The 25,722-nt window shown below is 39.0% G+C and overlaps 1 protein-coding gene across 5 annotated transcripts in view; it reads left to right on the forward strand.

Annotated features, from left to right (window-relative positions):
* Sfmbt2 (Scm like with four mbt domains 2) overlaps positions 1-25,722 on the forward strand; it is a 295,751-nt gene that overhangs the window by 102,940 nt on the left and 167,089 nt on the right. For all 5 annotated transcript variants that reach the window (XM_063260159.1, XM_063260158.1, XM_063260160.1 and 2 more), the window contains 2 exons: positions 9,897-9,991; positions 11,773-12,013. In XM_063260159.1, coding sequence (XP_063116229.1) covers positions 9,897-9,991; positions 11,773-12,013 — 336 coding nt within the window. The remainder of the gene's footprint in view (positions 1-9,896; positions 9,992-11,772; positions 12,014-25,722) is intronic.

The raw sequence follows: 25,722 nt of genomic DNA on the forward strand, positions 1-25,722 counted from the left end.
AGCAGACTAGGTAATAATGAATCAACACATCACTTCAAAATGTAAGTGGCTTATTCTAGTAGAATATTGCAGAATCCTTACATTATCTTTCACAGATGTCCCTGTTGCTCTGTTCCAGGAAGTGACTGTGCACTGTCCTGTGACACCATACTTCAGTGTGGTGCCCAGGGTGGTTATGATGTTGGCAAGTGGGACAGGTGGGTCTCAAACAAGCAGCTCAGTGTTGTAGGTAGGTCAGCAGACACAAATGCAATTTTGCTAAACTCCTTGACCAGAAGTTAATCACATATTCTTGCTGTTGCAAGGCAGGCTGGCAAATAGAATTCCTTCCCAAGTGCCACAGGGACACAGGAGATCCAGATCTACCCAAATCTGTAGGAGACACTGCTTACAAAAGATGTTCTCCAGAGTGTTCAGCACGTGTTCTGGAAGAATGTATGATGTGAAAGAAATTTAGGTCACGTGGATTTGTGGTGAAGTGTTCTCCCCAAAGCTACTGTAATAAAATAAAACAAAAACAAACAAGACTCCCACAGCTTGGTTGAATTTTAATATTTAACTAGTGAATTTGTAAGTTCATCTTTTTTCTAGAGTAAAGGATTACTTAAAAAGGATATCTTTTTTTTAAAAAAGAAAGCACTATTCATGCATAACAATGAATTAAGTAACCACCGTTTAGTCCACTAATTCACAGACATTTGCTGTGATGAATTCATGTGAAAAGAAATGCTCACTCGTGGGAGATTTAACTGCTACCTAAAGAAGCTGGCAAGTTGGTCCTCACATTTTGATCAGATTAGTTGATGATAGAATTATAGGCTGCTTGATATTGTTGAATTTACTTAAATTTCTCAGATTACATCTTTAATTTGGAAAAAAATCTGGAAATAAATGAATGCCATAATAGGATGAAAGATGATTTAGTATCTGCTTTAAAATAAACTGAGTTGTCACACTTTTGGCTTTATTTTACACATGAAGTATGAGTAAGAACACTTCTTCAAGTGGACCTGAGTCACTGTCCCTCAGTGGAGAGTCTCTGTCCTCTGGTGGAAACTGAGGCTTCTGGCCATATATACTTAAAGCTCATCCTAATGTACTTGTGTTGAAATATAGTTATGCCTTATTTATTTATTTATTTAGCGACAGAGTCTCTCACTGTAGTGCAGGCTGGCTTTGAACTTGTTTATGTAGCCCAGGCTGACTGTAAATTCACGGCAATCCTCCTGCTTCAGCCTGCGAATTGCTGGGATTACAGGCATGTGCCAACACACGTGGCTAGTTTATCCCTTTTAAAAATAGCCTTTGTTATATTTGCTGAGTGAGATGATTTTTCTACTTTTGGGGTTCCTGAGCTTTCACTGTGTTATTGTGATATATCACACACACATCAATGTCTCTTACTGTACCTTGTCATTTTCAATGGTATGTTTTCAAAACTATTTAAAAGCCAATGATGTATTATTGGCTTTTCATTTTCTTGCAGCTGTAATAGCTTTTGCTTTGTCTCTCTCTCACTGCTTCTAGCTTAAGTAGATTCAGAAACTCATTAATGACAATCTGCTGTCAAGAAGTTCTCTGTGCTGATGTTTCCTTGAGGATGACGCATCTGTGGGAGGTCTGACAGCAAAAATGACCTTAGTTCCTGGCGAATTTTGTGCCAAAAGTCCATCCTCCAGGATGTTCAGATTTTTTACAAAAATAATACTTTTAAATAATTCCAAATTATCCTTATGTGTTTTGGACTCATCCCCCTAATATGGCCAATCACTGCCTTCTCTTTGTACTTGCGCATGGGAGACTTAGACTCTAACTTTGTAGAATGCAGAGAATGATTTAATTTTAGAAATTTACATCTAGTTTTCAGCATTTAAACTATTAATAATGAGTTACAGTGAAGCATAAGTCTTTTAATTATTGATCGATTGATTGCTTGGTTGACATGCTAGTATTTAAATCTGGGACCTCCTGCATGTTAGGCAAGTGCTCTACCACTGAGCTACACACTCAGCCTCATTTATTATTTTTTCTGATGTGTTAATAAATAAAACATTTTTAGTTCTAGAATCTCTTGTGAAGATATGTAGTCGTGAGATTTACCAGGACGTGCTCAAGGCTGTAGATTCTTAGTCCTGAAGGTCATTTCCCAGGAGGCTTTCAGATGAGATTTAGGGATTGGATATAAGAGAGAAGGCAGATTTCATATTCTTTAATGGGTTCTAAATTGGCTTGTGAGTGACCAACATTAGTTGTATGACTATGAATTGTAAATATATGGCAGGCATGCAGACTTTTGAGTTCTTTCAATATGTTGCTCACTAATCCTTCAGCACTCAGTAAAGTAGCCCTTTTATTGTGTACATATTATAGATGAGGAAACTGGACCACAAGGCCAAGTCATCTGGATGGTACGTTGGAGGCAGGGCTTAATCACAGGCATCCTGAGGCTGTGAAACCCTGGGTTGACCTAGGGTTTCCTGCAGTTAACAACTGATATTGATCATATATTAGGTATTTTTAAAAATCTCTTCAGTGCAGGAATAAGTCATCAGAAATCATGCCCATCCCTCCTACAGAACAAAGACACAACCCAACTTCTTTCATGTTCTTTCTTCTACTTCCCCATGCCACATTACAGTGTTTTCCTTGCAAGGGACTACACTTCAATGATTGCAAATATCATGGAGTAGAAGAATATGAAACCAAATTCCTTTGTTCCAGGATGTTTTTCTCTGTGTTGCTCAAGTCTCCCCACCTTGCACATCCAGCTGCTTTGATTCTTTATAGAAGTGGTCTCTCTATGAGGAAAACTTTAACCCAAAACAATGGACTGTGAGTCTCACTACAGTACATTGTTTTCTTTTGCCTCTCTTTTAAAGAAAGTCTCTAATTCTATTAGAGATCAATAACTGATACCCAACTCCTACAAATGAATGTAAAACAATGCCTTCTCTAAGGAACTCTAGATAGGTGACTGACGTAAGCCTGGGTAGACAAGAAGCCTGGGAGCCGTGAGTCTTCCTAGCACACAGTGTGGGCAGTGCATCCAAAAGCAGATGAGGAATTTGATGGCTGTGATTCTGGGTGGCGTCAGTGGCTGTGATAAAAGCAAGCAAAACAATATGCTGATATCATGCTAAATAGATTCTTGGACATTATTTTTTCAGGCCTGCTCAGTATAATTTCCTGATAAAGTCTAGAGATAAAATGGTGCTGTACATTTATGCAGGAAAACCTCTGAGTAGAAGAAACTTGCAATGTGGGCCTGAGAAATTTTCTTTTTGGAGGTATTAGGAAGTATTACTTGGAGAACTAAAGGCTCTTTCTTCTATTTGGGAAGAAAAGGAGTAAAAGAGTCAGAATTCTTAGAAGTATTTAGAACATATATTCTTCATGCTGAGTCCCAGCTCTGCAGAACATAGCAGTAATATTCCCTCTCTACCCTGTCTTTCTAATCCTCTTCAGGTAGTTTGCTGTTTCCCCTGGGCAGATTATTTTTCCTGTTTTTTTTACCCCTCGGAAAAACTGTGGCCATTTGGTGACTTATGACAACCTCAGAGCCCTTCATGTTTCAATGACTGTCCATTCCTGTGGGCTTGTTTTGCAGCCATGAGCTCAGATGGGCTGATAATGCCTGTCCTTTTCAGAGTTATTTATACTATTGCCCAATTGCATTATTTTCTATACTTTGTAGTGATTTGAGCTATCTGTTATTAAATTAATACAGATTTAATGTCTTCTTCCAGTTTGTTTGCACATTTAAAAAATTACCTGGCATACATTCAATAGATTTTTTTTTCATTCCCAATCTGCCAGTTGAAAGCCTTTTATCAAGTCATCTTTAGCCTTGCAAAGCCAGCCTTGTTTCACATTGTAAAATGGTACAAACCCAGGGTTTTATTACTTAAGAAAAAGATGGATAAGCTATTTATTTCATTTTTCATTCTAAAGTTGCAGGCACCCCTGCTTTTAATAAGATATTATTTTTAGGTTTATTATGGGATATTGTAACCTCACAAATAATTTTCTGTTTAGTAAAACTGGATCATTACTAATCAACCTGCCAGTTTTCTTTTAAATGGTGACATTTTCTTAGCAGCTTTTTGGAGTTGGTTTTCATGACATCATGGGGATATGCCTCCTACTGGTTCATTTCAGTGGAAGGAGATTGTCAGAGTTTCCTTGATAAAATGTTTATGGGCCTAAGAGGTTTATGAATCAATTGTAAATATTTGCTCTGGGTTTATGAGACCTCTCCTCATAAACATTGTGTGTTTATCTATTGCTCATTGAAATGTCTCTAGAGAATCAACTGCTTGGGGCACCAAGGCATAAGAATGCGTTGTATGTGACAGATTTTAAAAGGCCATATTATGAGTGACTCTAAATTTTGTGTATGACTTTGCTTCTCAAAACAGCTATTTCTGGGCATAAAGTTTTTATTTTTTTAATCCTATTTTAGGTCTGTCTTTTGGGCCAGCAGCGAGTGGCAGAGTTCACTGTCTTTGTGAATGCTACCGTGGAGACACGGGTGCAGGGAGGGACTCTGACTTCATGGTCATTTGGATTGGATAAATGAGTGAGCATCAAGGAATAGAGAGGTTGTTGGGTTTGGAGAAGGGACTAGAAAAGTAACTTGTAATGAGTTAAAATTATTGTCAAAATACTAATAACATATATTAGAATTGCAGCAAAGGATCTCAAAGTCAGAATTGATAAATGTAGACTCTCTGATTTGAAGCTGTAGAACTGCGGCTAATAGGGATGAGGTCTGCAGGGCAGGCCTCTTACCTAAGGTGGTGGCCAAAGCTGCAGCCTCTTGAGTGAAGTTTTCTGAGGCCAAGGGAGTCATCATTTAACCAGAGTCCCACCCAGTTTTTGGTAGTAGTCATTCTCTGGTGACTGCCCAGGAAATGAGCTTCATGCTCACATCTTCTAAACAGAAGGACCAGACAGCCTCAGCAACTCCCTTAGAAACTGTAGTGGAGAAAGGAGGAGGCTTCTGGTGCATGATGCAGCCAGAATAAGAAATCTGGTAAGAGTTCCAGCTTCCCAATCACATAGCCAGTCTTGAAGCCCTGATTCTGAGAAGAAACCTCTATGACTGAGTGATTCTCTAACCAGAGCTCCGCTCAAGGTTTCTTTCTGTGAGTCTCAGGGTTGTTGGAAGGAAGTATCTCTGGAGCACTTAGCAAATAGTGGATACCCAAAAACAATGAGCTCTTAGGACATTTACTGGGAAGTTCCTCTGGTGGCATATGGTAACAGCTTGGCAGGGACTACAAGAGGACAGAGTGCAGGTGGAAGCCAGAAATGGGGTGATGAGAACTTTTGGGCTTTGTGACAATTTGCATCCCTCAGACACTGCACCAGAACATTTTGGTAAATGCCCAGGGCTGAGTTACTGCCTCTGACTTGTTAAGTAGAAAGCAAACTTGCTAGTAGGTATCCAGTGCTGTGTGAGGAGAAGGTATTATAAGTACTGTTTTGGGTGTCGCACGAGGTCTTCTCCAGAGTAAAAATCTGTTTGCTTTGAGTTACTTTACTGTGGCTTAGCAGCTGTAAAGCTCCTGGCTTCACTGCTTCATAACTGGGAACTCTGGATTTGTTAAATTTCTTTTTTTGAGGAGGAGAGCACATTTCTTTGTGAAGAGCCCTGGAGAAAACAGAATGTTGGGAGAGAAACAAAAGAAAGGCTTTCCCTTCAGATGTTTTATTTCTTCTCCCTTTGGAGATTTGATTCTAAGTCACTGTACTGGAGTAAAATTTGAGAAGCAGTTCCATGGAACTTTGATTTAGAAGGCAGCATTTAAGCTTGCTACCTTTCAGCTTAGTATCTTCTGATTCTATAAAAATTATCCTCTTCTGTCAAATTCTAGGACTATATAGAATATAATGAGGGAACTACTTTTCCTACTTTAAGTGAAAAATCCTAGTAGGCAAAAATGATAGCCTCCAAAGACTCTCCCATCCCTAGTTCCCCTGGCCCATCTGATGGGACATGACTCTTCTAAATTAATCACATACATTTCCTCTTACCTGGTGAAATAGGCTCTTACTTGCAAAAGATACATGAGTTGAAAGTCGGCGTCCTTGGAACATTCTTGCAGGAGAAGAGCATCTAAACTTTTGGAGCTCTCAGTAGTGTATTTGGATGGCTCTTCCTGATGGAGTTTCTTTCATTACTATAGCCTTGCAAATAGGTTAACATGCTGTGGAGAGCTTCTTACCTCTTTCTATTTGAGACATAACATATCTATATTGTATGTGCACCTTTTGATGTTTTTTAGTAATACAAGTGATATGTCAGGCACATCCCATTCCTCGGGGCATAAACTTGGGTCCAGTGAACACATTCCTTGCTTTTCTACTGTAAATTTATACATTAGCATTATTGTAGTCAGTTGTGCTTCTTAGTACCTTTTCTTGAGGTGTACAGTAAGCAATCTGTATATTCATCCACTTGATATGATGAGTGGCAAGGAGTGTGCATATATGCAAAAGTGGTAAAATGGGATTTGAACACACCTTTATGGTCTAACTTGTTTTTGTATATGTTTACTTGAGCATCACAGAGGGTCTAGGAGACCCAGGATTTATTTTTTAAAAAGTTTTCTTTTGATTTTTATGGTAGAATTAGCCCAATTCAGTATAATGGTACATGAAAAACAGATTTGCAAGTTTTTTAGGAGATCAAAAATGAATCATCAGATTACTCAAGCATGGATGACGGAGATGATCCATTTTGATAAAATACGTACTTTCACAACAGACGAGTGGTATGGGGTGGATGATGATGATGATGATGTTGGCTTCGTGAGCCAGAGTTCCCATGACAGTGAAATGGAGCAAGAATCAATTGATTTAGACACAGGGAATGCAAACTTCCTTGATGCAGATGGTGAAAAAGCCCAGCAAATATGAATGAGTACATACTTGTCATGAAATAGCCATACAACCGAATAGAAAAATCCAGTGGCAGAACTAGGTCCAAACATATAGTGGAAGTCTTGGCAGAGGTGAAATGCATTGGACAGAATGCCTGTACTGCCATTCAGTGTTGGAAAATGTAACAGACGAAATGTTACAAGATACTGTGAAATACACAAAGGCTGAAATGCAAATAAAACACTCTGTTTGCACCAATAGCCATAGTAAAAAATGTGTTTATTTTGACACCTCTCTAGCTAAACTGAAAGCATTCATAGATCTGCTATACTTAGCAGATTTCTTATGGCATTTGCAGGGACTTAGGGAAAAGTGATGGGTCCAAATATGGCATAAAAGTTTATGCCCTTGTAGATGTGAAGACAGGCTTTCAGTTTAGAAATTTATCCTAGAACTCAGCCATCAGGTCCTTATATATAGTAGTACACAGAATGATTCTGTGTACAAACTTACTACTCCCATCCACCAAAACTAAGTGGAATGTGACATTTGACAATTGGTTTACTGATTTCCAATTGATGTTACCTTTGGTAACAGAGTACAAGTTGACCAGTACAGGAACTATACACAGAACAAAGAAGAAACAGAGAATTGTGTAGATCTGTTTTGGCCTCCTGTATGGCAAAGAAAAGCAAACTGGTACTGCTGATGTCAACATTTCGCCATGATGGAAATATTGATAGGGAAACCTCGACAAGATGGAAACCTGCAATGGAAACTTTCAACAACAAAACCTAAGGTGGAGCAGATGTTTTTCAGCAGTTATCATGGCACTTGAAGAACAAAGTGTTGGTCAATGGTTGTATTTGACTTGCTCCTAAACACGTGACACAAATAGTTTGATAGTCTACAAAGAAAATAACAAGTGCAGAATCACATAAAAGTTTTCCTAGAGGATTGGAACTGGAGCTTATAAGAGATCATTTACAGCAGAGGAAAATTAAAATGCCTAGGGAACCATGCCAAACAAATTGTGGAACACATGGTGACCTGACAGGTAAAAAGGCAGATGCAGCATTGCAAAGACCTACTAAGACAACAGGAAAACAAAATAGATGTCAACTGTGCTCTGTAAGAAAGTACAGGAAAACAAAACATGTGCTATCAGGGTAAGTGATACCTGCATATAGAATATGAAGTTGTCACATGTAAAGACTGCCTTGGGTGTGACAGTTGAAGCAAAGCTTATTTCTATGGTAGACTTACTTTGAGTTTAACTGTAGTTCATATAGCCTTTTATTTTTGATGTTATCTTTTAGATTTCGTAAGCAAGTGGATGTGAAAATGTTGATGTCTATTCTAAGCACTCATTACATATTTGATATTGCATTTTATTGTCATTTTATTTCCCTGCTAAGTGCATCTTGTACAGTATAGTAGAGCTCCTGATGAAACAGGACGAGAAGAGAGGTGGCAAGCCTGCCACATAGGAAAGAAAGTGCTAGCACATGTGCCGGCAGTGTAAGCAAGACGTGTGCTGGAACATACAGTGGTTGTGTGAAGACTACCTTGAGTGTGGCAGCTGAAGCAAAGCTTATTTTTGTGGTAGAGTTCTGTTGGCATTTTTGTTGTAGTTCATATAGGAATTTATTTACGATGTTATATTTTGGTTTTGTAAGAAAGTATACAGCTGATGTGAAAATGTTGATGTCTATTCGAAATGCACAATATATATTAAGAATTTAGTAATTTATTTTTTTGACATTTTATGTTTCTATTAATGACACACTGTATATTATTATGAGAACTTCCTGAAAAAATAGCAAGACAACTGAGATGTCAAATGTGTCCTATAAAAAGGCCAGGAAAGACATGTGCTGTCAGTGTAAGCCATGTATATATGCAGGGTGCTGTTGTCATATGTGCAGACCGCTTTCAATGTGATAATTGAAGTAAAGATTCTTTTTTCGTAGAGTGCAACTAGTATTTTCATTGTAGTTTATAAGGGAATTTATTTCTAATGTTTTTTTTATACTTTGCACAGCAAAAACCAATGTTAAAAATTCTGATGCTTTTTTATAATACTTATAAAATTTTATAAATATTAAAAACTCAAATATTTTGTGATTTTTTTTTTACTGTTAAGTACTCATTGTTTAATAAACGTCACAAAATTCAAATGTATAATTCAGTAGAAATAGTCTAAACAATAAATGTGGGTCCTTGATGATAAAATTAGTTTTATGCTCCAAGGACTACATATTTTGGGAATTTATGATCTCCTTTTGAACCTGGGAATGAGGATGTGTGCAAATTTAAAGCAGGTGTGATTTTCAGAGTCAAGGTGTACATTGGATTGTGGATCTCCTTGTTCCTGGTGATTGGAGAGATAGATCCTGCTGCCTGAGTGGCCCTGAGGGCTGTAGGAGGGCTGTATCTCAGCTAGAAAAGGGAGTACGAGGGTGTCCCTGGCAGCTGGTCTGTTTCTGTCACCGGCTTGCCAGATGCTGAAAAACTCCTTTTGCAGTTTCATCCCGCCCTCCCTTAAAATGTCATCGAAGTCATTGTTATCTAAAGTCCCTTGTGACACTAACAATGGAGGATATTCTTCTATAATCTCCAGCCACAGTAGGTAGCCAGTAGTGCCTGTGTACAATGAGGTGTAGGCTGAGTGCTGGAAGGCTCTCTTCCCCAAAGGCTGGAGTGTCTGCTGTGGCTAATACACTGTTCTCAACAAATCAGTCCAGAAAGGATTTCCATTCATTTGCATGAGAACACAAATTTTACTCTTGGTTTTTTCAGAGGGGCCACGCAGGATTTTGCTGTTGTTTCTTCTGCCGGCATCTCTACAATAGGTAAACTGAAGCCCTACAGAGAATTGAGCAGTATCAAACTAAACCACTGAATTAGTGTGTCTCTTTTATGAAGGATTTTCTGGTCCTAGTTGAAGCCAGCGGCTTTTGACTCTTTACCCTAGTACTGATATTCTCTTTTTTCTCCCCCAACAGAAGAAGGCTCCAGCTTGGAAGAAACTGGTTTTAACTGGGGAGATTATTTGGAAGAGACAGGTGCTAGGGCTGCCCCTCATACATCCTTCAAACATGTAAGTAAAGCAGCTCATTTCATTTGCTCTGTGGGTGGAAGTGGAGGGAATGTGCACTGGAAAGAAAGGAATGCAAAGAAAAGAGGAAATTCTACCAGATTTCCTAGGAATAAAGAGGTGTGGAAATTAGTTTGATTTTCATAGCTGCAGATAAACAGGTAAGGCTCACTCCAGTAAGCAAAAAGCCAGAAAACCAGACAAGAACACACAACACTCAATGTCTTAGCAGGTTAATAGCTATATAGTATAGTTTTATTATGAACTGATATTTTGAAAGGATGCATTAAATTTTCACAGCAATTTATGTATCAAATGAAATACTCTGAAAACATTTAGATCTAACAAAAATCATTCTCATCAATAATATTTCTTTGATAATGCAAGTAGAAAGCTCACCACAGGACAAGTTCCATAAAATTTTAAAACTGAGTTTTTACAAGACTTTTGCTTAGGTGTGAGTTATTGTTGACATCGTTAGGAAGGAAAATAATACATTTTCAAGACTGAGCTATTAGATGTGGACTGTTGTTGTAATCAGCTAAAATTTGGGGACAACAAACAAGCAATTCCAGTCAAATTGTGAGTGTTAAAATCCCTCACAATGGATTTACTCAGGGCAAAGATTCAGCCTGAGTTTCATAAGTAAATTGGTCAGTTTCTTCACTTTCCTTTTGGTTCTTTGGCTGAGTAAGAAGGCCAAAACTTTTATAAAATTTACTTTATTTTAAAAAGGCATTTGATTTTTTGGGGGGTGAAATATTTTTTGAAAAGGAATTTAAGACCTTGAATTTGCATGCCTTGATAAAAGTGGATTGGATTCACATTTTTCTTTTGGTACTCATCATATGATAATTTAGTATGAATGTGATTGTGGCCATTTAGTAGAACAAAGAACTGAATATTAAAATGTAGCAGAATTAGAGCTTTCCTGGCAAACAGATGGACTACGATCCTGCAAAAGGCCAGGTAATAGATACAATTTAAGATACTGGGATGAATTCGTAGTTCCCTTAAGAATATTTGGGAAAGAGATAGTGATCGACAACTTTGCCCTCCCTACCTCTATGAAGAAGTCTTCAGTTTCATTCTGTACAAAGTCACTTGTTGTTTTCTCTGATTTATCAGTTCTCCCACTTCCCTTTCAAGTGTTAGTTAGTGTCCTGAATGGCAGAGCAGTGCTCTGCATTTGTCCTCTAGAATGTAGACTTTCCCCGGCCTGGGTGTCAGATTTAAAGAAAAATTAGCAGGGGACTCATGGGTAGTTGACTTGTGATTCCATCATTTCCTTTAGTGGATACAACAGCTTTTGAATGTTAGGACCTACCAGGCTGGACAACTTTTGCGGGGCAAGGGCAGGGGAAAGGCATATACTTCCTAATAAAAAAGAGAAAAAGAAAAGTCTGTTCTCTAGGCTTGCACTGTCTGTGCAGTAGCTACCAGCACATGGAAATGTTGAATACTTGAAAAGCTTATAACCCAAATTGATATTGATATAGATGGAGGATTACAGTATCAGACTTACTTTGGAAAGAAGACTCTCATTTTCATTTTTTGTATGGATATGCATTGCAGTGATAATATTTTGGAAATGAAATATGTTATAAAATTGATTTTATCTTTTTTTCAATCTTGTAGAAGCTGTAGCCTTACATTGTGACTTAGATTTTATTTCTTCTAGACAAATACAGGGCACCAAAAAAGTGCTGTATTTTTAAGCAGTTCTTACAGTCTTTCATGTGTCTAGTGTAATAATGGTCTTCCTATCTTTCTGATTCCTTAAGGTTGAAATCAGCCTTCAGAGCAACTTCCAGCCGGGAATGAAGTTGGAGGTGGCTAACAAGAACAATCCGGATACATATTGGGTGGCTACGATCATCACCACCTGTGGGCAACTGCTGCTGCTTCGCTACTGTGGTTACGGGGAGGACCGCAGGGCTGACTTCTGGTGTGACGTGGTCATTGCTGATCTGCACCCCGTAGGGTGGTGCACACAGAACAACAAGGTGTTGATGCCCCCAGATGGTGAGCCTACATAGTGGGGGAGGATTCAGCTTACAAGCGAGCATCCTTCTCAGTGCCTGTAGTCAGTGTGAGAGCAGAGAGAAGCCTTATAGAAAATCCTGTCGGGATTTAGTGTGCAGGTTTTTCCAACTCAAAAATTGCTTCTTGGACGTCATTTGCTGGAGGTGCTGGGGTGAGGAGAAATGGTATATTTATACATCACAGTTGGCCCTGACCATTGTGCCACCTGTGGCCTCTGCATGGTGAAAACTGTAGATCTCAGTTGTCAGATTGCTTTTGGAGACCAGAAAAGTAGCTGAAGGGATGGTTTGATTCAGGTCTTGTTTTCTCTTTACTGATTGTGTTGCTTTTTTTTTTTTTTGCTGTTTCAGAGAATTGACATTTTGAGTAGGACCATAGAGCCCCTTTAACAGTTTCCCTGATAAGTTTAATCTGTCTTATGGGGAGACTGAGGGTATAAAGCATTTAGGACCCTAAATAGAAGAGGAGATAGGATATCAGTGGCTCAAGCTTAATAGGATAAAATCAGGTTGCTACAAGCCAATTGTTCTGTGCTGGGTGGTACCCCTGTGTCCTGCACCCCTGGGGACAACAAGCAAGGTCTGAGAGCATTTTTGATTAGAGCTTTGGGGAGAGAGGTGCTATTGACATCCAGCGGGAGGAGACTAACCCTGTTGCCAAGTCTGCCATGCAGTGGAGGCTCTGCAACTGGGAATTCCACCGGCCAGTAGAGATAGTGGAGATGGTGCCTGGAGTGAATGAGCTGCATATTATTGAGACTTGGAAGAAACTTGTCTGGTCCTGTGAGTGTGAGAGCTAAGGTCAGCCAAATATTTGACTGTTAGAATCTTACTCTGTCTGTTTCGCTGTGAGATCCTGACAGCAGTGACACCTGAAGTCTTGTGATGCTCTCTTGCAAGTACGCGTTATGTCCTCCTGGGACTCAGCTACCTCATTTCCTTTTGAAATGACTTGTATGGTTTTAGAGGTAACCGTGATATTAGTAGCTGCTGTGGCCTTTCGGAATATTTGCATCTTACCTTCTTTTTTCAGGCTATGGTGTGTGGTTTTTATGAATGGGGGTAATGGTCTATTTTTGTTTTTATATACTACCCTTCAGTTATGCATAACTGATAACCTGCTAAGGAGGGACTCGGAGAAAAATAGCTAGAGTCTAATAAGAGTTACATTTATGTGACATTTGTCATGATTGAATATTTCCTTCACCTTAGCTGACATCTTCACCCTTGTCTCAGAAGAAGGAGAAAAAAGGTCTTCTGTTTTGGATCTTTATATCTACTCTGTCCTGTGCCAGGAACTGTTTCTCTCACTTTTTCCTCCTTTCCTGGCTGTCAGCTCATCCATTTCTTCTACCAGACCACCTGATTAGACTACATCTGTGTTCATATGACTGTAGACAATTGCTGTAGTGTTGACCATGTTGCAGCTGTACTTTGTGTATATGTGTGTGGTACTGGGATGGCACACGCTAGGCAACTCTCTACCATTGAGCTACGTCTCCAGCTCTGTTAACTTTTTTATTTTGAGATGGATTCGCTATGTTACCAAGACTAGGCTCATATTTGTGGTCCTTCTGCCTCCACCTTCAGAATACTTGGGATTATAGTCATGCAACATCATACCTGATTTGTATAATTTTAGAATGCAATTCACATACCATGAAATTCATTGCTTTCAAGGATACAGTTTAATAGTTTTTGGCATGTTCACTCCCAAAGTTTATCACCTCCAAAGTTACTTCTTCCCTTTCTCATAACTCCTAATCCACTTTGTTTGTGTAGGCCTTCCTGTTCTGGACTTTCTATACATATGGAATCACATAGTAATTACTGTTTACTGTTTGGTTTCTTCCTCTTAATAGTACGGCATCAAGGCTCATGTGACTTGTGGCTTCTTCAGGATTTCCTTTCTTTGTAAGTCTGTATAATACTCCATTCATTATATGGATCTATCACATTTTGTTTCTGCATTCATCAGAGGATGGACTTTAGATGCAACTTTCCTTCCTGTTGCATAGCTTTTTGATTTGCAGTCCTTGACAATTGGATAAGCTCCAATTGTGAGCTCACACTCCTACGTATCCCAGAGCAGACACACACTGCCTGTGCTAAAGGATCAGTGAGGAATTGAATGATCTGCTGAAGAAAGCTGGAATGCTGCAGTAGTCTAAGCATCATTGTTGTAACTTGGACCAGGAGTGTGTGGACTCCCCCTAACCTTTCATTTTGTGTTTTGGGTTAGTCATGCTCATGGCTTCCTTTCTCTGAGCCTGTATTCCTGAGCTCTCCCTCCCGGAGTATCTTGCGGATGGGTGCTGGAAAATGGTTGCTAATGGGTCAGGCTTTATCTTCACTCTCATTCATATTCTGTATGAGCAGATGCTAGAGTGAGGAGATGGTTTTGGGCTGAATAGCACCCTCAATCTTCCCAGAATGCTTGCTTCATGTGGCCCACACCCAGCTTTAATTGGTCATAAGTGGTATTCTCAGCTCTGACTTTGGATTAAAGCTGCCACCAAGTGAGAAGTTGCCATGTAACACTCAATTATTTAATTTTCCTGTGATTACTGATCAGTCAAAAGTAAATCTATCTTGATGGATGAACTGTAGTGATGAGATCCTGGGAAATTATCAGTTCTAGTTAGAGAATTACAGGGAATTAGAGACAATCTCTTCTCCCAACTCTGCACACAGTTGCCATGTAGGTAAACTCCCATCACTTGGGAGCCACAGGCACATGTGGATTCATTGGAGGGATATATAGACACACTTGAAGCACTGAGAAAAGGAGACCAGGGGCACCACAGAGGGTGTTCAGAGTCAAGCCTGACCGCTGATTGCTGATGCTTCCATCATCCCAATCATAACACATTCTTAAAGGTTGACAAATGCATAGCTGCATGCCCTGAGGAAGTATGTAAGATGATTGCACCTAATAATAGCCACTCTGGTGACTAGTTTTAGTGGGGAGTTCTGGAGGACTGATATTAACACTCTTAAGAGCTGATGGGTTCATTTGGCAAAAGTTCATGGTGTTGCTTGAGAACTCAGGCATAGTTTATTAATCAATCCTCCTTTGCTTAGAAAAAAAATGTGACAGGAGTCACAGTTTCAGGAAGACTGTCAGATTTGTGTCCAATAGACTCTGTGCCATTAGGGAAGACACAGGTGCCCATAAAAATGACTAGTTCATAGTGAAAAATAGAAAGACCTGAGAAAAGGGAAACCATTAATACAACTGAAAGATTTGAAGTCTGTTTAAACAATATCAAGTTAGGTTAACTTGAGCACTTTGTCAGTGCTGTTTTTTTTAGAGGACTTAAAGAAATTTAGGAGGTAATCAATAGGACTTGGAAATCTTTAGTACAGAGAACAAAGTCAGGAAATAGCAGGTTCATGGGGCAAGAGTTTTATTGATTGCTGTAGGACAGGATAATTACTGCCTTGTAACCAGAGGCAGCAGTTGACCCAGAGGGAATAGGAGAGCCTATTTTTTGAACAAAGATTTTTTTATTTGTTTGTGTGGTTTTCTTTAGAGAGGTAATATCATTGTAAATTCTGCAATTGAACCTAGCTGATATTTTGTTGTGGTTAAACTTAAAAGGTATCACAGAGTATTAACATGCATTTTAGCAATCTGGGACAAGCAAGTGTTTCTGTTTGGGAGCTCCATGGTGACAGGTTTCTTATGGATCTTGTGAATCAAAATGGTGTAAAGGAAAGGGCATTGTGGTTGAACTAGAGACCTAAATACTTTTGGTTATTTATTGTTATTATTATTATTATTGTGCTGGGGATCAGACCCAGTGCTTCACATATGATAGGCAAATGCTCTACCCCTGAACTATTCCCCCAGCACAGAGAAAGAAATTCTTATTTTTCCTCTGCCATAAACTTAGCTTCATGTGTAAGTCCCTCTCTGAGGTATTGGGCTCTTGCTGTCCCTTGCCCAGCTTGCCCTCATCTTTGACTTGAAAGGTTATAGTTTAGAAATTTGTGAAGAGCTTTGCAGTCTGAAATTTCTTGGTTTGTGATCCTTGTGAAAGAAGGATAGAAAGAAGGTAAAAAAATATAAATACTAATCTTCCTATTTCATGCATGAAGAACTGAGTTCATTTTGGAATTAGGATCCACATGCATAGAGCCCAGGATCTGTCTGGAGCATAGGAGAAAAGTTTCTGTGTTCCTGTTGGAATGATAAAGTTTTAATGGTTTAAGGAGCATATTAACTAGGATGAAAAGTATTATGAATGTCTGGGCAGAATTTCCTTTGGTAAAGAATTGGAAATTGGGCTGGGAATTTTGCTCAGCTTGTGCAAAACCCTCGGTTCCAACAATTGGAGACCTTGGTTTACTCTCAGAACCTACAGAAAGTGTTCTGTCCCTAACTGTGTGACCGGAGAAGCCAACCGACAGTCAGTATGTGAGTAGCAGCCTGGAACTGTGTGTGAGTCCTGCCCACTGAGTTCCATGGGAAAAAGGGAGGGGAAGATCTTTCCTTATCAGGCTGTGATGCAAAAGCTTGAGACTTCAAAGGACACTGAGGATTGTCTAAAGTAATCTACCATCTGCAGTCTTGCATTGAATGAGAGTAATTTGGTTATTTTAGATGATGGTTTTGCATGGCACGTAGAATTCTTTTACAGTTCCATATTTTCTTGCCTTGCTATTAAAAGTTAATTTAATGTTTAAATTAATGTGAGTTGTCATTATTACAGTAGATGTTATGAGGAGGGAAAACCAACAGAGTAGCAGACTCAATATATGTCATTACGATGTGATTTCCATCAGCAGTCTCTCCATTAATGAGGACATCCTCAGTGACCTGGGCTTGGCCATTCACCGACCTGTGTTTCTGCTCCTGCTAATCAGCACTAATCTTTCATATTACAAGTACTAAGGAGCATACCACATTAAAGCATCACTAAGTACAGTGGGAGATTATGGCCCTTATTAGTGGAGCAAGATGTAAGATGTTTTGGCTTAGTAAATCAATGGCTTGATTTACTCAAAAGCACATGCAAAGCTCACAAAGGACAGCTGCCAAATAATTATTGTTTATGGTGATAATATATAAGAATCATTTAATCCAGTGACTGTTTCATTGTTATTTATTGAGAAATGGCAGCATTACTTCTTAATGGCAGGACCTGGGGAGCTTCGGATTCCTAGCTAGTGCCTATTGAAAGGATGCTCCTGTATTAGATTGCAGGTAAATATGTGTATGGTGATGCATATCCAAATAAAACCCCTCAGCTTATAAATGGAGAAGTATTTATGTGTGCTTTCTACTGTTGCAATAAAAGTATTGGAATTGCAGTGCCTTAGGAATCACGCCACCAATTTTATTTTTGCCATTATTAAAATTTCTGTAATTTGCATTGCAAACTCTGCTGTCTTGCCAGAATGACTCTATTTACCATTCAAAGTTGAATCACAATTACTGTAGTTAGTTAATATATACCTTATTTGAATAAGGAAATGTTTATTCATGAAGTGTGAGGAGAAAGTGTGAAGATGGCCGTATGTTATATGGATAGGTCCTGCCAAATTTTGCAGCCTTGTCCAAGGACTGTTTGTGCACATTGCTGTTTTTACTGTGGTTGATTGTAAAAGGAGATGCTGGCAGGTGGTACATCAGACTCTGAAGTCAGCAGACAACAGGACTGACTTACCAGTCTACAACCATTGTTTGGCTGTGGACTCAAAATAGAATCCAATTGTGCTGAGACTGCCAGTTTTTGAAGTTTGTACTTTATTATGTAAATGACATTTTATTAATGATAGAGACTTAATTAGATTGTTTTCTATGGAGACTTTAAGTTATAATTGGAATTCCATGTGCTTACTAATAAGGAAATATGGCATACAAGGAAATGAGGCTAAAAAGTTAAAGCATAGTTAGTATTAATCCTAACTGACCACTCAGAATTGAGGGAAGCAGAGAGAGACTAAAAATTAAATTGTTTTATGTAAAGAAAAACAAGCACATTGATATTAGTAAAGAACACAGTGTATTTGATAAGTCTGACAGTAAATAAATGTCATATTTTACAGAGTTAATATACTTTGGTTAACAAGATATTTTTGGGCACTGGTTTTGTGGTGGGAGGAAAGTTTAAGTAGAAAACAAAGTATTTCTCTGTTGACACCTAATGAGCTTTTAATTTTAAAATTTTTTATCATTTATTTATTTTATTTTATTTTTGGTGCTGGGACTTGAACTTAGGACCTTATGCTTGCAAGGTGACATTTATACCACTGAGCTATATCCTTGGTCCTCTACTGGGCTTTTAAAAACAACTCACAGGGATTTGAGTCCTGTATGATGACGTGGGGAGCCTGTGTAGTAGACATTTGCTGTGATATAGACCAGGATTGGCTTTTGGAGCCATGGATGAATATTTATATGAGTGCATTTGCATGTTTGATCTAAATAGTAAATAATTGAAATAACTTATGTATTTGCCATTTTCAAATTACATCATTAAAACTTTTGAATGATTGGTTCCTTGGGATAAATGAGCCTTGACCTCTCTTCCAGGGATATCTTGCTGCAGCTGGGTGCTGGAGAATGGCTGCTGATGTTTCAGGCTTTATTCTCATTCCCATTCTTGTTCTGCATGAGCAGATGATAGAGTGGGGAGATCGTTTGGAGCTGAATAGCAGCACTTTGCAATGCTTTGGGCAATGCCTGCTTCATATGGCCAGTGTCCTGGCTTAACAGGTCACAAATGGCATTCTATATAGTCAGTTGAGGATGCATTCCATGTGGTGGCCATCATTTGGTGCAGTGGCCTCTTTAGATGGTCATTTATTTGCCTCTAGAACTTTCCCTCTGCTTAGTCTTTCATCTGTTTGGACCCTGTGCGCAGTTACCAGGCATGCAACCAGAGGAGTAATAGATATCCTTAAAGCACCTGACCTCAGGATTCCTTCAAACCGTGCATCCCTTCTTGCTACCCCTAACCTTGGACTAGCAGTCTCCTCAGTTTCTGTCCACTCAGAAATGTCAAAGAAGCACAACCTATGAGATTTGTGAAAGCATTATGAAAGAAATAGGTCACTTGCATAGAAAATGAAGTTTTAGCCTGGGAAAGGGGCGGAAAATGTGTTTTAGCCTGTGGAGGGCTAAACAGAGACAAAAGAGTGAAGACAAAGTTGGTGGCCCTGATTTACTTCCTGTTCTACATCTGCCGATTCAGCCAACCACAGATCAAAAATACTTTAAAAAATTGAGTAAGTTCTGAACATGCACAGACTTGTTTCCTTGTCATTATTCCCAAAACGACGGTGTAGTATTTACATATCATAAGTAACTGAGAGGTGATTTTAAAGTATACGCACATCGTCCCTGTTGATTGTGTTTGGTTATTTGACACTTGCTATATAACGCATATTCCCTCTTTCTTGGTCTTGACACAATGAATAAACAAATCATGAATTCTTTCATGTTGGATCCATGGTTTTCCAATTAAATACAGTTTCACCCACAAAATATTTTTATTGAGTGCCTACTACAGTACCAAGCACCTACATTTAATTTTACCATCATGCCAACCTTGCAAACTAGCTGGTGGTCTTATTTCATATTTGAAGAAAATGAGGCTTTTCCAAGTCAAGCAACTTGCAGATTTTAAGCTAAGGGTGATTCTTCCTAGTCCTGAAATCAGTGTTTTGCAAATAGCAATGGGGAGAAGATCAGTCAACATTTGTTTACTGATTAAATCATATCGTTGAGTTTAGATAGGGTGGTCAGATTTGCAATATCAGGAATGTCACTGCAAAAAGCTGCAGAATTGGCTTCTTGTGGTTTTTCAGAATAGGGTACAGAGCCACTTGCCCAGGATGTTTGCCTTTTTGTCTTTGTTGGTGGCAAATAAATGGAAGAGCTATGGTCTGGAACTTCTCTGCCAACTGGTAATCATGAAATTATGTAAAGTTATGTAAATGTATCAGATGCTATTTGGGTTTTCCTGTTCTGCATGGGAAAAGTGTAAGCACAAAGCAGCGACTACAAGACTTTCTTTTTAGTGATAATTGTAAATCAGTTTATTTCCTCCTGCTTCGAAATCCAGCAACATAGTGATTTAAATCAAGTATGTGTTTGATTCTGTGTGGAGAGTGAGGTTGAATTTGTTCTGTGTGCTTTCCTGGCCTCTTGTTTACACTTTCTCTGGGTTGTTAACTCATTTTGTTGACTATCAGAGCCTCTGCCTGTGGCCTTCCTCTTCCTGCTCTCTGCCCTCTTCCAGCCCCCTGGCTTGCTCAGATGATTGCCTCAGGGAAGGTGAGGACACAGCTCCCTTCTAGCCACAGTTCCTGTTGTGCGTGGACCCTTCATTGTCCTGAATGATGCTTGTGTCCAGCTTGCAGGGGAAGCCTTCCATTACCTTGGAAGAGACAAGTCTCCCTGGGAACAGCGTGGCCACTGGCACGTCTGTTTCAGTGCTGGCCCAGCCTTTGTTTTAACACTGAGCTCTGAGCCCCCGCTCTACCTCTTCACTTTCCCATCGTGCTGCTGACCTCCCCCTATGCTGTTGGACTGGTGAGCTGCGCCTAGCACTATTCTTTCTTTGCTCTTCTGAATATGCTTTTTGCTATTTTATACTTCTTAAGTCTCCTAATGGTTCATGGCTCTATATTCCAGGCATGCCTGTATTCTAGGGCCATGCCAACTTCATTGAGTTTCAGCCCCAGGCCGTGTGTGTTTAGGACTATGAGCTGTTTCACTGAGTTCCATCCTAGCACCATCCCTCTGACTGGAGTCCTTTAATTCTGTAGGTCGTCAGGCAAGGCCTGCCTTTCTATGCAGCTCTGAGGGAAGGACTGGTGTGTGTACAGATTGTTTTCTGGGCCTAGAATCATCTTAAAGTTTTGAGTCTTATTTTCTTTTTTTTTTTTTTTTTGTCTTTTTCCTTTTTATCGGTACCAGGGATCGAACTCACGACTGCCTGCTTACAAGGCAGGCGCTTATGCCGCTGAGCTAAATCCCCAGCCCCTTGAGTCTTATTTTCAATTCAAAGTCTTGGGCACTAAGATGGTGTGATTTGAAGGTAAGTTTAGCATTGTATTAGAGTAAATTTTATTCTGTGAAGAGAAGCAGCGGATAGGATGTGTGTCTATAGGGAAAGAGATTTATTTTACAGAACTGATTTACAGGATTGTAAAAGTGTGACAAGTTTAAAATCTGGTGGAGAAAATCAGGAGGCAGGAGGCATAGGAAAGAATTTGCAGTTTGAGTCTTAGAACTCTCCTCTGGTGCTGTAGATGAAGCCCCAAGACCATGGGGGGAGTTTTCTCTTTCTGGGAAGGTTCTGCCTCTTTTCTTTGTAAGCAGGTCTTTGATAAGCCCACCCACTTCAGGAAAGAGCAATTTCCTTTAATCAAAGTCTGAAGACTTAAATACAAATGTCATCCCCAAACACCCTCATAGAAAGTGCCAGAGTAATATTTGAACAAATAGCTGAGCATCACATTCATTCATCTGCTTAACCACCACAGGCGTGGACTGAGAGGGATGGAGAGTAACAGTGAGTAGGTGTACGTATATGTGAAGAGCAGGAAGGGTTTGTTGTTTTCTTAAAGGTGTGTGTGTGTGTGTGTGTGTGTGTGTGTGTGTGTGTGTACTGGGAATTGAACCCAGAGCCATATTCCCGGAGAATTCCTGAAGAGCAATACTATTCCTCAGGGCAGGCCATATTCCCAGACCTTTCTTTATATTTTAGTTTGAAATAGGGTCTTTCTAAGTCACTATAAGTTGCCCAGGCTTGGCTGGAACTTGCCATTCTCCTGCCTCAACCTCCCAGAGTGCTGGGATTATAGGTCTGCATAATCAGGTCCAACTAGGAAAATTTTGTACCTATGTGGCTTGACATAACCTGCTTTACTATAAGAGACAAGATCCAGTTCATATTTTGGAATATTGATTTTCCTTGCAGAAAAGTCTAGTAGAAGCCTGAGAAAAGGCAGAGTGAAAGCATAAGTTATCTGAATCCTGTGTACGTATATGTGGCAGGGTGGCTTGAAACCCAGTGTGAAGTAGGTAGCAGGAAGAGGCTGTGACATTTAGCTGCAGGCTCACTGCCTCTTTCCTAGCTGGAGGATGATGATTTATCAGAAGGATTGCCATGCCCTACCTGGGTTCAGTGTCGATTTCCATAGCTCCCTGCTGTTCTCTGGGAAGATACTTTGCCAATGCGGATGTACTTCCCAGTACAGAGTTTTGTGACATGAATTTAAAAGGTATTAGCTAACTTTGTGTCATCACAGATCATTCTGAACCTCTGTGAGTGTATGTATCTTAACAATTTTACTGAGCGAGTTCTTAGCAGAAGGAGCTGGGTGTGATGGTACCCTCCTGTAATCCTAGTAGTGTTGGGAGGCTGAAGCAGGAGGATCTCAAGTTCCTCCAGCCCACCATGAGCAATTCAGTGATTTAGTGAGACACTGTCTCCAAATAAAAAATGAAAAAAGTGCTAGGGATGTGACTCAGTGCAAAGGTCCTTGGTTCACTTCTGAACACTAGGGTAGGGGCCCAAAGCTGCCTCATGAGTGCTGACCCAGGGCAGCTTGCAGCTGAGTATCCTCTGTTAGAACTGGTGTTCTCCAGCTCAAGGGGCAAATTTTCTGCCTCAGATGCTCTCAGAACAGAGGTAGCTGTGTCTGATGACTGTGAATTTTATCTGGTGGTATTGCCACTGTAAAAAATAAAAGATAAATTAATAATGGTCAAAATGTTTCTCCCATGGAGCATACATGTAATAGATTTTTTTATCTGCATAGTGAAATTTTGCTTTGCATTGTTCTAAATGTCTTTTTTTCTTTTCATTTTTGTTTCCTGTGATTCCAGAGGAACCTAGTAATTAGCACAGAAATTGCAAAAGTTGTGTGTTTTCTCTAGGGAATATTTTAGAATATTAAGCAAAATTTAATTGTTCCTTAGAAAGTCAATACAAGATTCTTTCCAATACTAATTCCTGTTGCTCTCACATGGGTAAATATATAGCTGTAGAAATGACACGGATGAAGCACAGTGCTGACTTTTTAATGTTACCAGCTAAATGGATGTTGAATGCCAGATTATGGCCAGTTTTATTTTTATGAATGTTTAATAAGATTCAAATCTGCAAGGCACTAAGCTAATTTATTTTAGGTTCACATTTTGATATCCACAAACTATAATTTGTGTTGTATGTATCATAGTGAATAGATTAGAATATTGGACGAGCACAACATTTGTGAAAGTAGTACATTCAGAAGAAAAAATAAATGACTATTTTTGAATAGGAAATGATTTAAATTATTGACTTATGTAATTTAGTTTACATTTTTGGTTAAAAACACAGAGTTAGTTGAGAGTTCATATAATTATATATGTAATCCTTTAATTTTGTGATTTCTGAAAGTAGAATAACTATTTTGTGAACTTATTAGTTTTTAATGAGATAATTTTGCTGAGACAAAAGAGAGATAAATAAACATCATAGGTAAGATATGTAAGTTCTTATTTTATTATTCCTCTAAACATTGCTAGCTCACACCATGGAACACCCAGGCACATGTAATAATAACACGTAATAGACATCACTGATATTTTTCATCACACGTAAACTGTAGTTTTTCTTTACATACTTTTGGATTGTCACAATGAAGAGTGAAGTAGAACGTATGTAAAAAGATTTTTTTTGATTATGACTTTAAAACTTTGAAACACGTGGCAGGTAGGTGACCCCTGTATACAGCTCAGAGGCTGGCTCCAGGTTTTTGGACAGAGCTTCTATGCACTTGGACTCTTTCTTAAGCATTCTGTGGCAGGGATATATTAAGGAGCCAGTTTCTGCAACCTCAAAATCTTTCTTCTGTGGAAAGATTCTTCTTCTGTAGGCCTGACTACACCAGTTGCCTCCTGGATCTCACCTTTGAGGTCCAGATCTTTTCTCTCCCACTCTGAGAAGATTGTAATCTGGTGCAGTGCCTTGAGGTAGAAAGACCTTTGTGTCACTGAACACAAAAAAACACATTGTTTTAAGGAACAATGGATGGCACTTTCCCAATCTAAACATTACCATATAATAATTTGCATTTTTGTGTTTAATTGTTATACACTGTTATGTATTTATGTTGTTTTGATAAGAACTAATGATAAATTTAATATTGTAAGCCAGAAGAAAATTTTTATTTTATGGTCAAAGAAATGAGAAAGTCATATACTACCCATTTTGTTGTTGTTGTAGACAAGTCAGACATGAGCAACACAAGATTGTTCAACCTAAAAAGATAAGGCATTAGGAACAGAATGTGGAATGGTTGTGTAATTTCAAGCAGGAAAAAGAACTCTCCAGACTGACTATTCAGGTAGGGCCTTTTCATGCATATTCAAACATGGATGGTGAAGGGATATCAGATCCTTCTATTGTGTATAACAGTGATGCAGCAGTGAATCCAAGTCATATTTGTAGTACATAGGAAATTACATCCTTTGTAACGACTTAAATGACTGCAAAATACTTGAATGCTATATTGAAAATGCAGGAGGGATGTGTGTATGTGTGAGTGTGCATGTGCGTGTGTGCGTGTATGTTCAGTAGTTTTTCCAAATTCCTTTAAGGGATCAGGTGACCAAAAAAGTTTGAAGGCCAGTTTCCACTGATGGTATTTAGCCTTTGTTTTGTTCACTCATTGAGACATTTTCCCCTTGTAATTTAATGTTTGGAAGTTCTCGCGGCTCTGAATGAATTTATCATGATTGAACTTTTGCCCAGGCCATCATGTTTTTATTTGACAAATATTGCTGTGAATGGTTGATCAACAAAAGGATGATCAAAAAATTCAAGAATGTTTAAATTGAAGAATTCTTTACAGTAAGACACATTGTCATTAAATCATCCTAAGTATATCTGAAACACTTCCCCTCATTTTGGACATTTATCACCTCATTTTAGACAAGGTGTTTTTTACTGCAATAAGTTTTTAAAAAATGTAACCGTTTATCACAATATTTGGTCATCCTTTAGATTCCTATATCTATAAAAATGGAAACATTTTCATATCAATCTGTGGAATATTTATTAAGGTCTTATCATGTGCCTGAGGGCTTTTTTGATTGGATTATACGGTATGCTTATCATTAATTAAGCACTTTATACTGAAGCATATTTGTAATTCAGTAAAGTTTTGGCTGATGGCATGTACTCAAAGTGAGCTTGTTTTTTGCAGTGGATGTGCAGTGTGTTAACTCCTAGGGTGCTTATTTATTTCTTGGTCATTTCCACTCTACCTTTGCATTCTGTCTTGCCAGGAGGTACTGGAAGTTACTTGAGACTCTGGTCTCTGGAAACAGAGCATATCTCCCTTTTTGGCTGGTTGGGAACTTCTCCGAGACAGCACTTCTTTTCTTTAGAGTTTTTCAAATTCGACTAATTTTTAAAGCTGTTTGCCTGTTGTGGAAGTTAGTAAGAGCTGGAGATGGTCTCATGTTGAAATCCCAAGCCCTAACTTCTACCATGCTCTGCCAGAGGTGACATTGAAATTTCCTTGTGGAAAGCATTTTGCTGATATGTAAGAAAAATATTGGTGTCTCTGGTGATGACTTCTGGACAGTAAAAGCACTCTTCTAACATGTGGCTCAGCTCTTCTGTTCACTGAACAAACCTTAGAAAAGCCATCTAACCTTGACATCACAGTTCC

This window comes from Cavia porcellus, unplaced genomic scaffold (assembly GCF_034190915.1).
Source record: "Cavia porcellus strain 051 isolate PalLab524CR breed Dunkin Hartley unplaced genomic scaffold, mCavPor4.1 scaffold_13, whole genome shotgun sequence".
In the NCBI taxonomy this organism is placed as follows: Eukaryota; Metazoa; Chordata; class Mammalia; order Rodentia; family Caviidae; genus Cavia; species Cavia porcellus.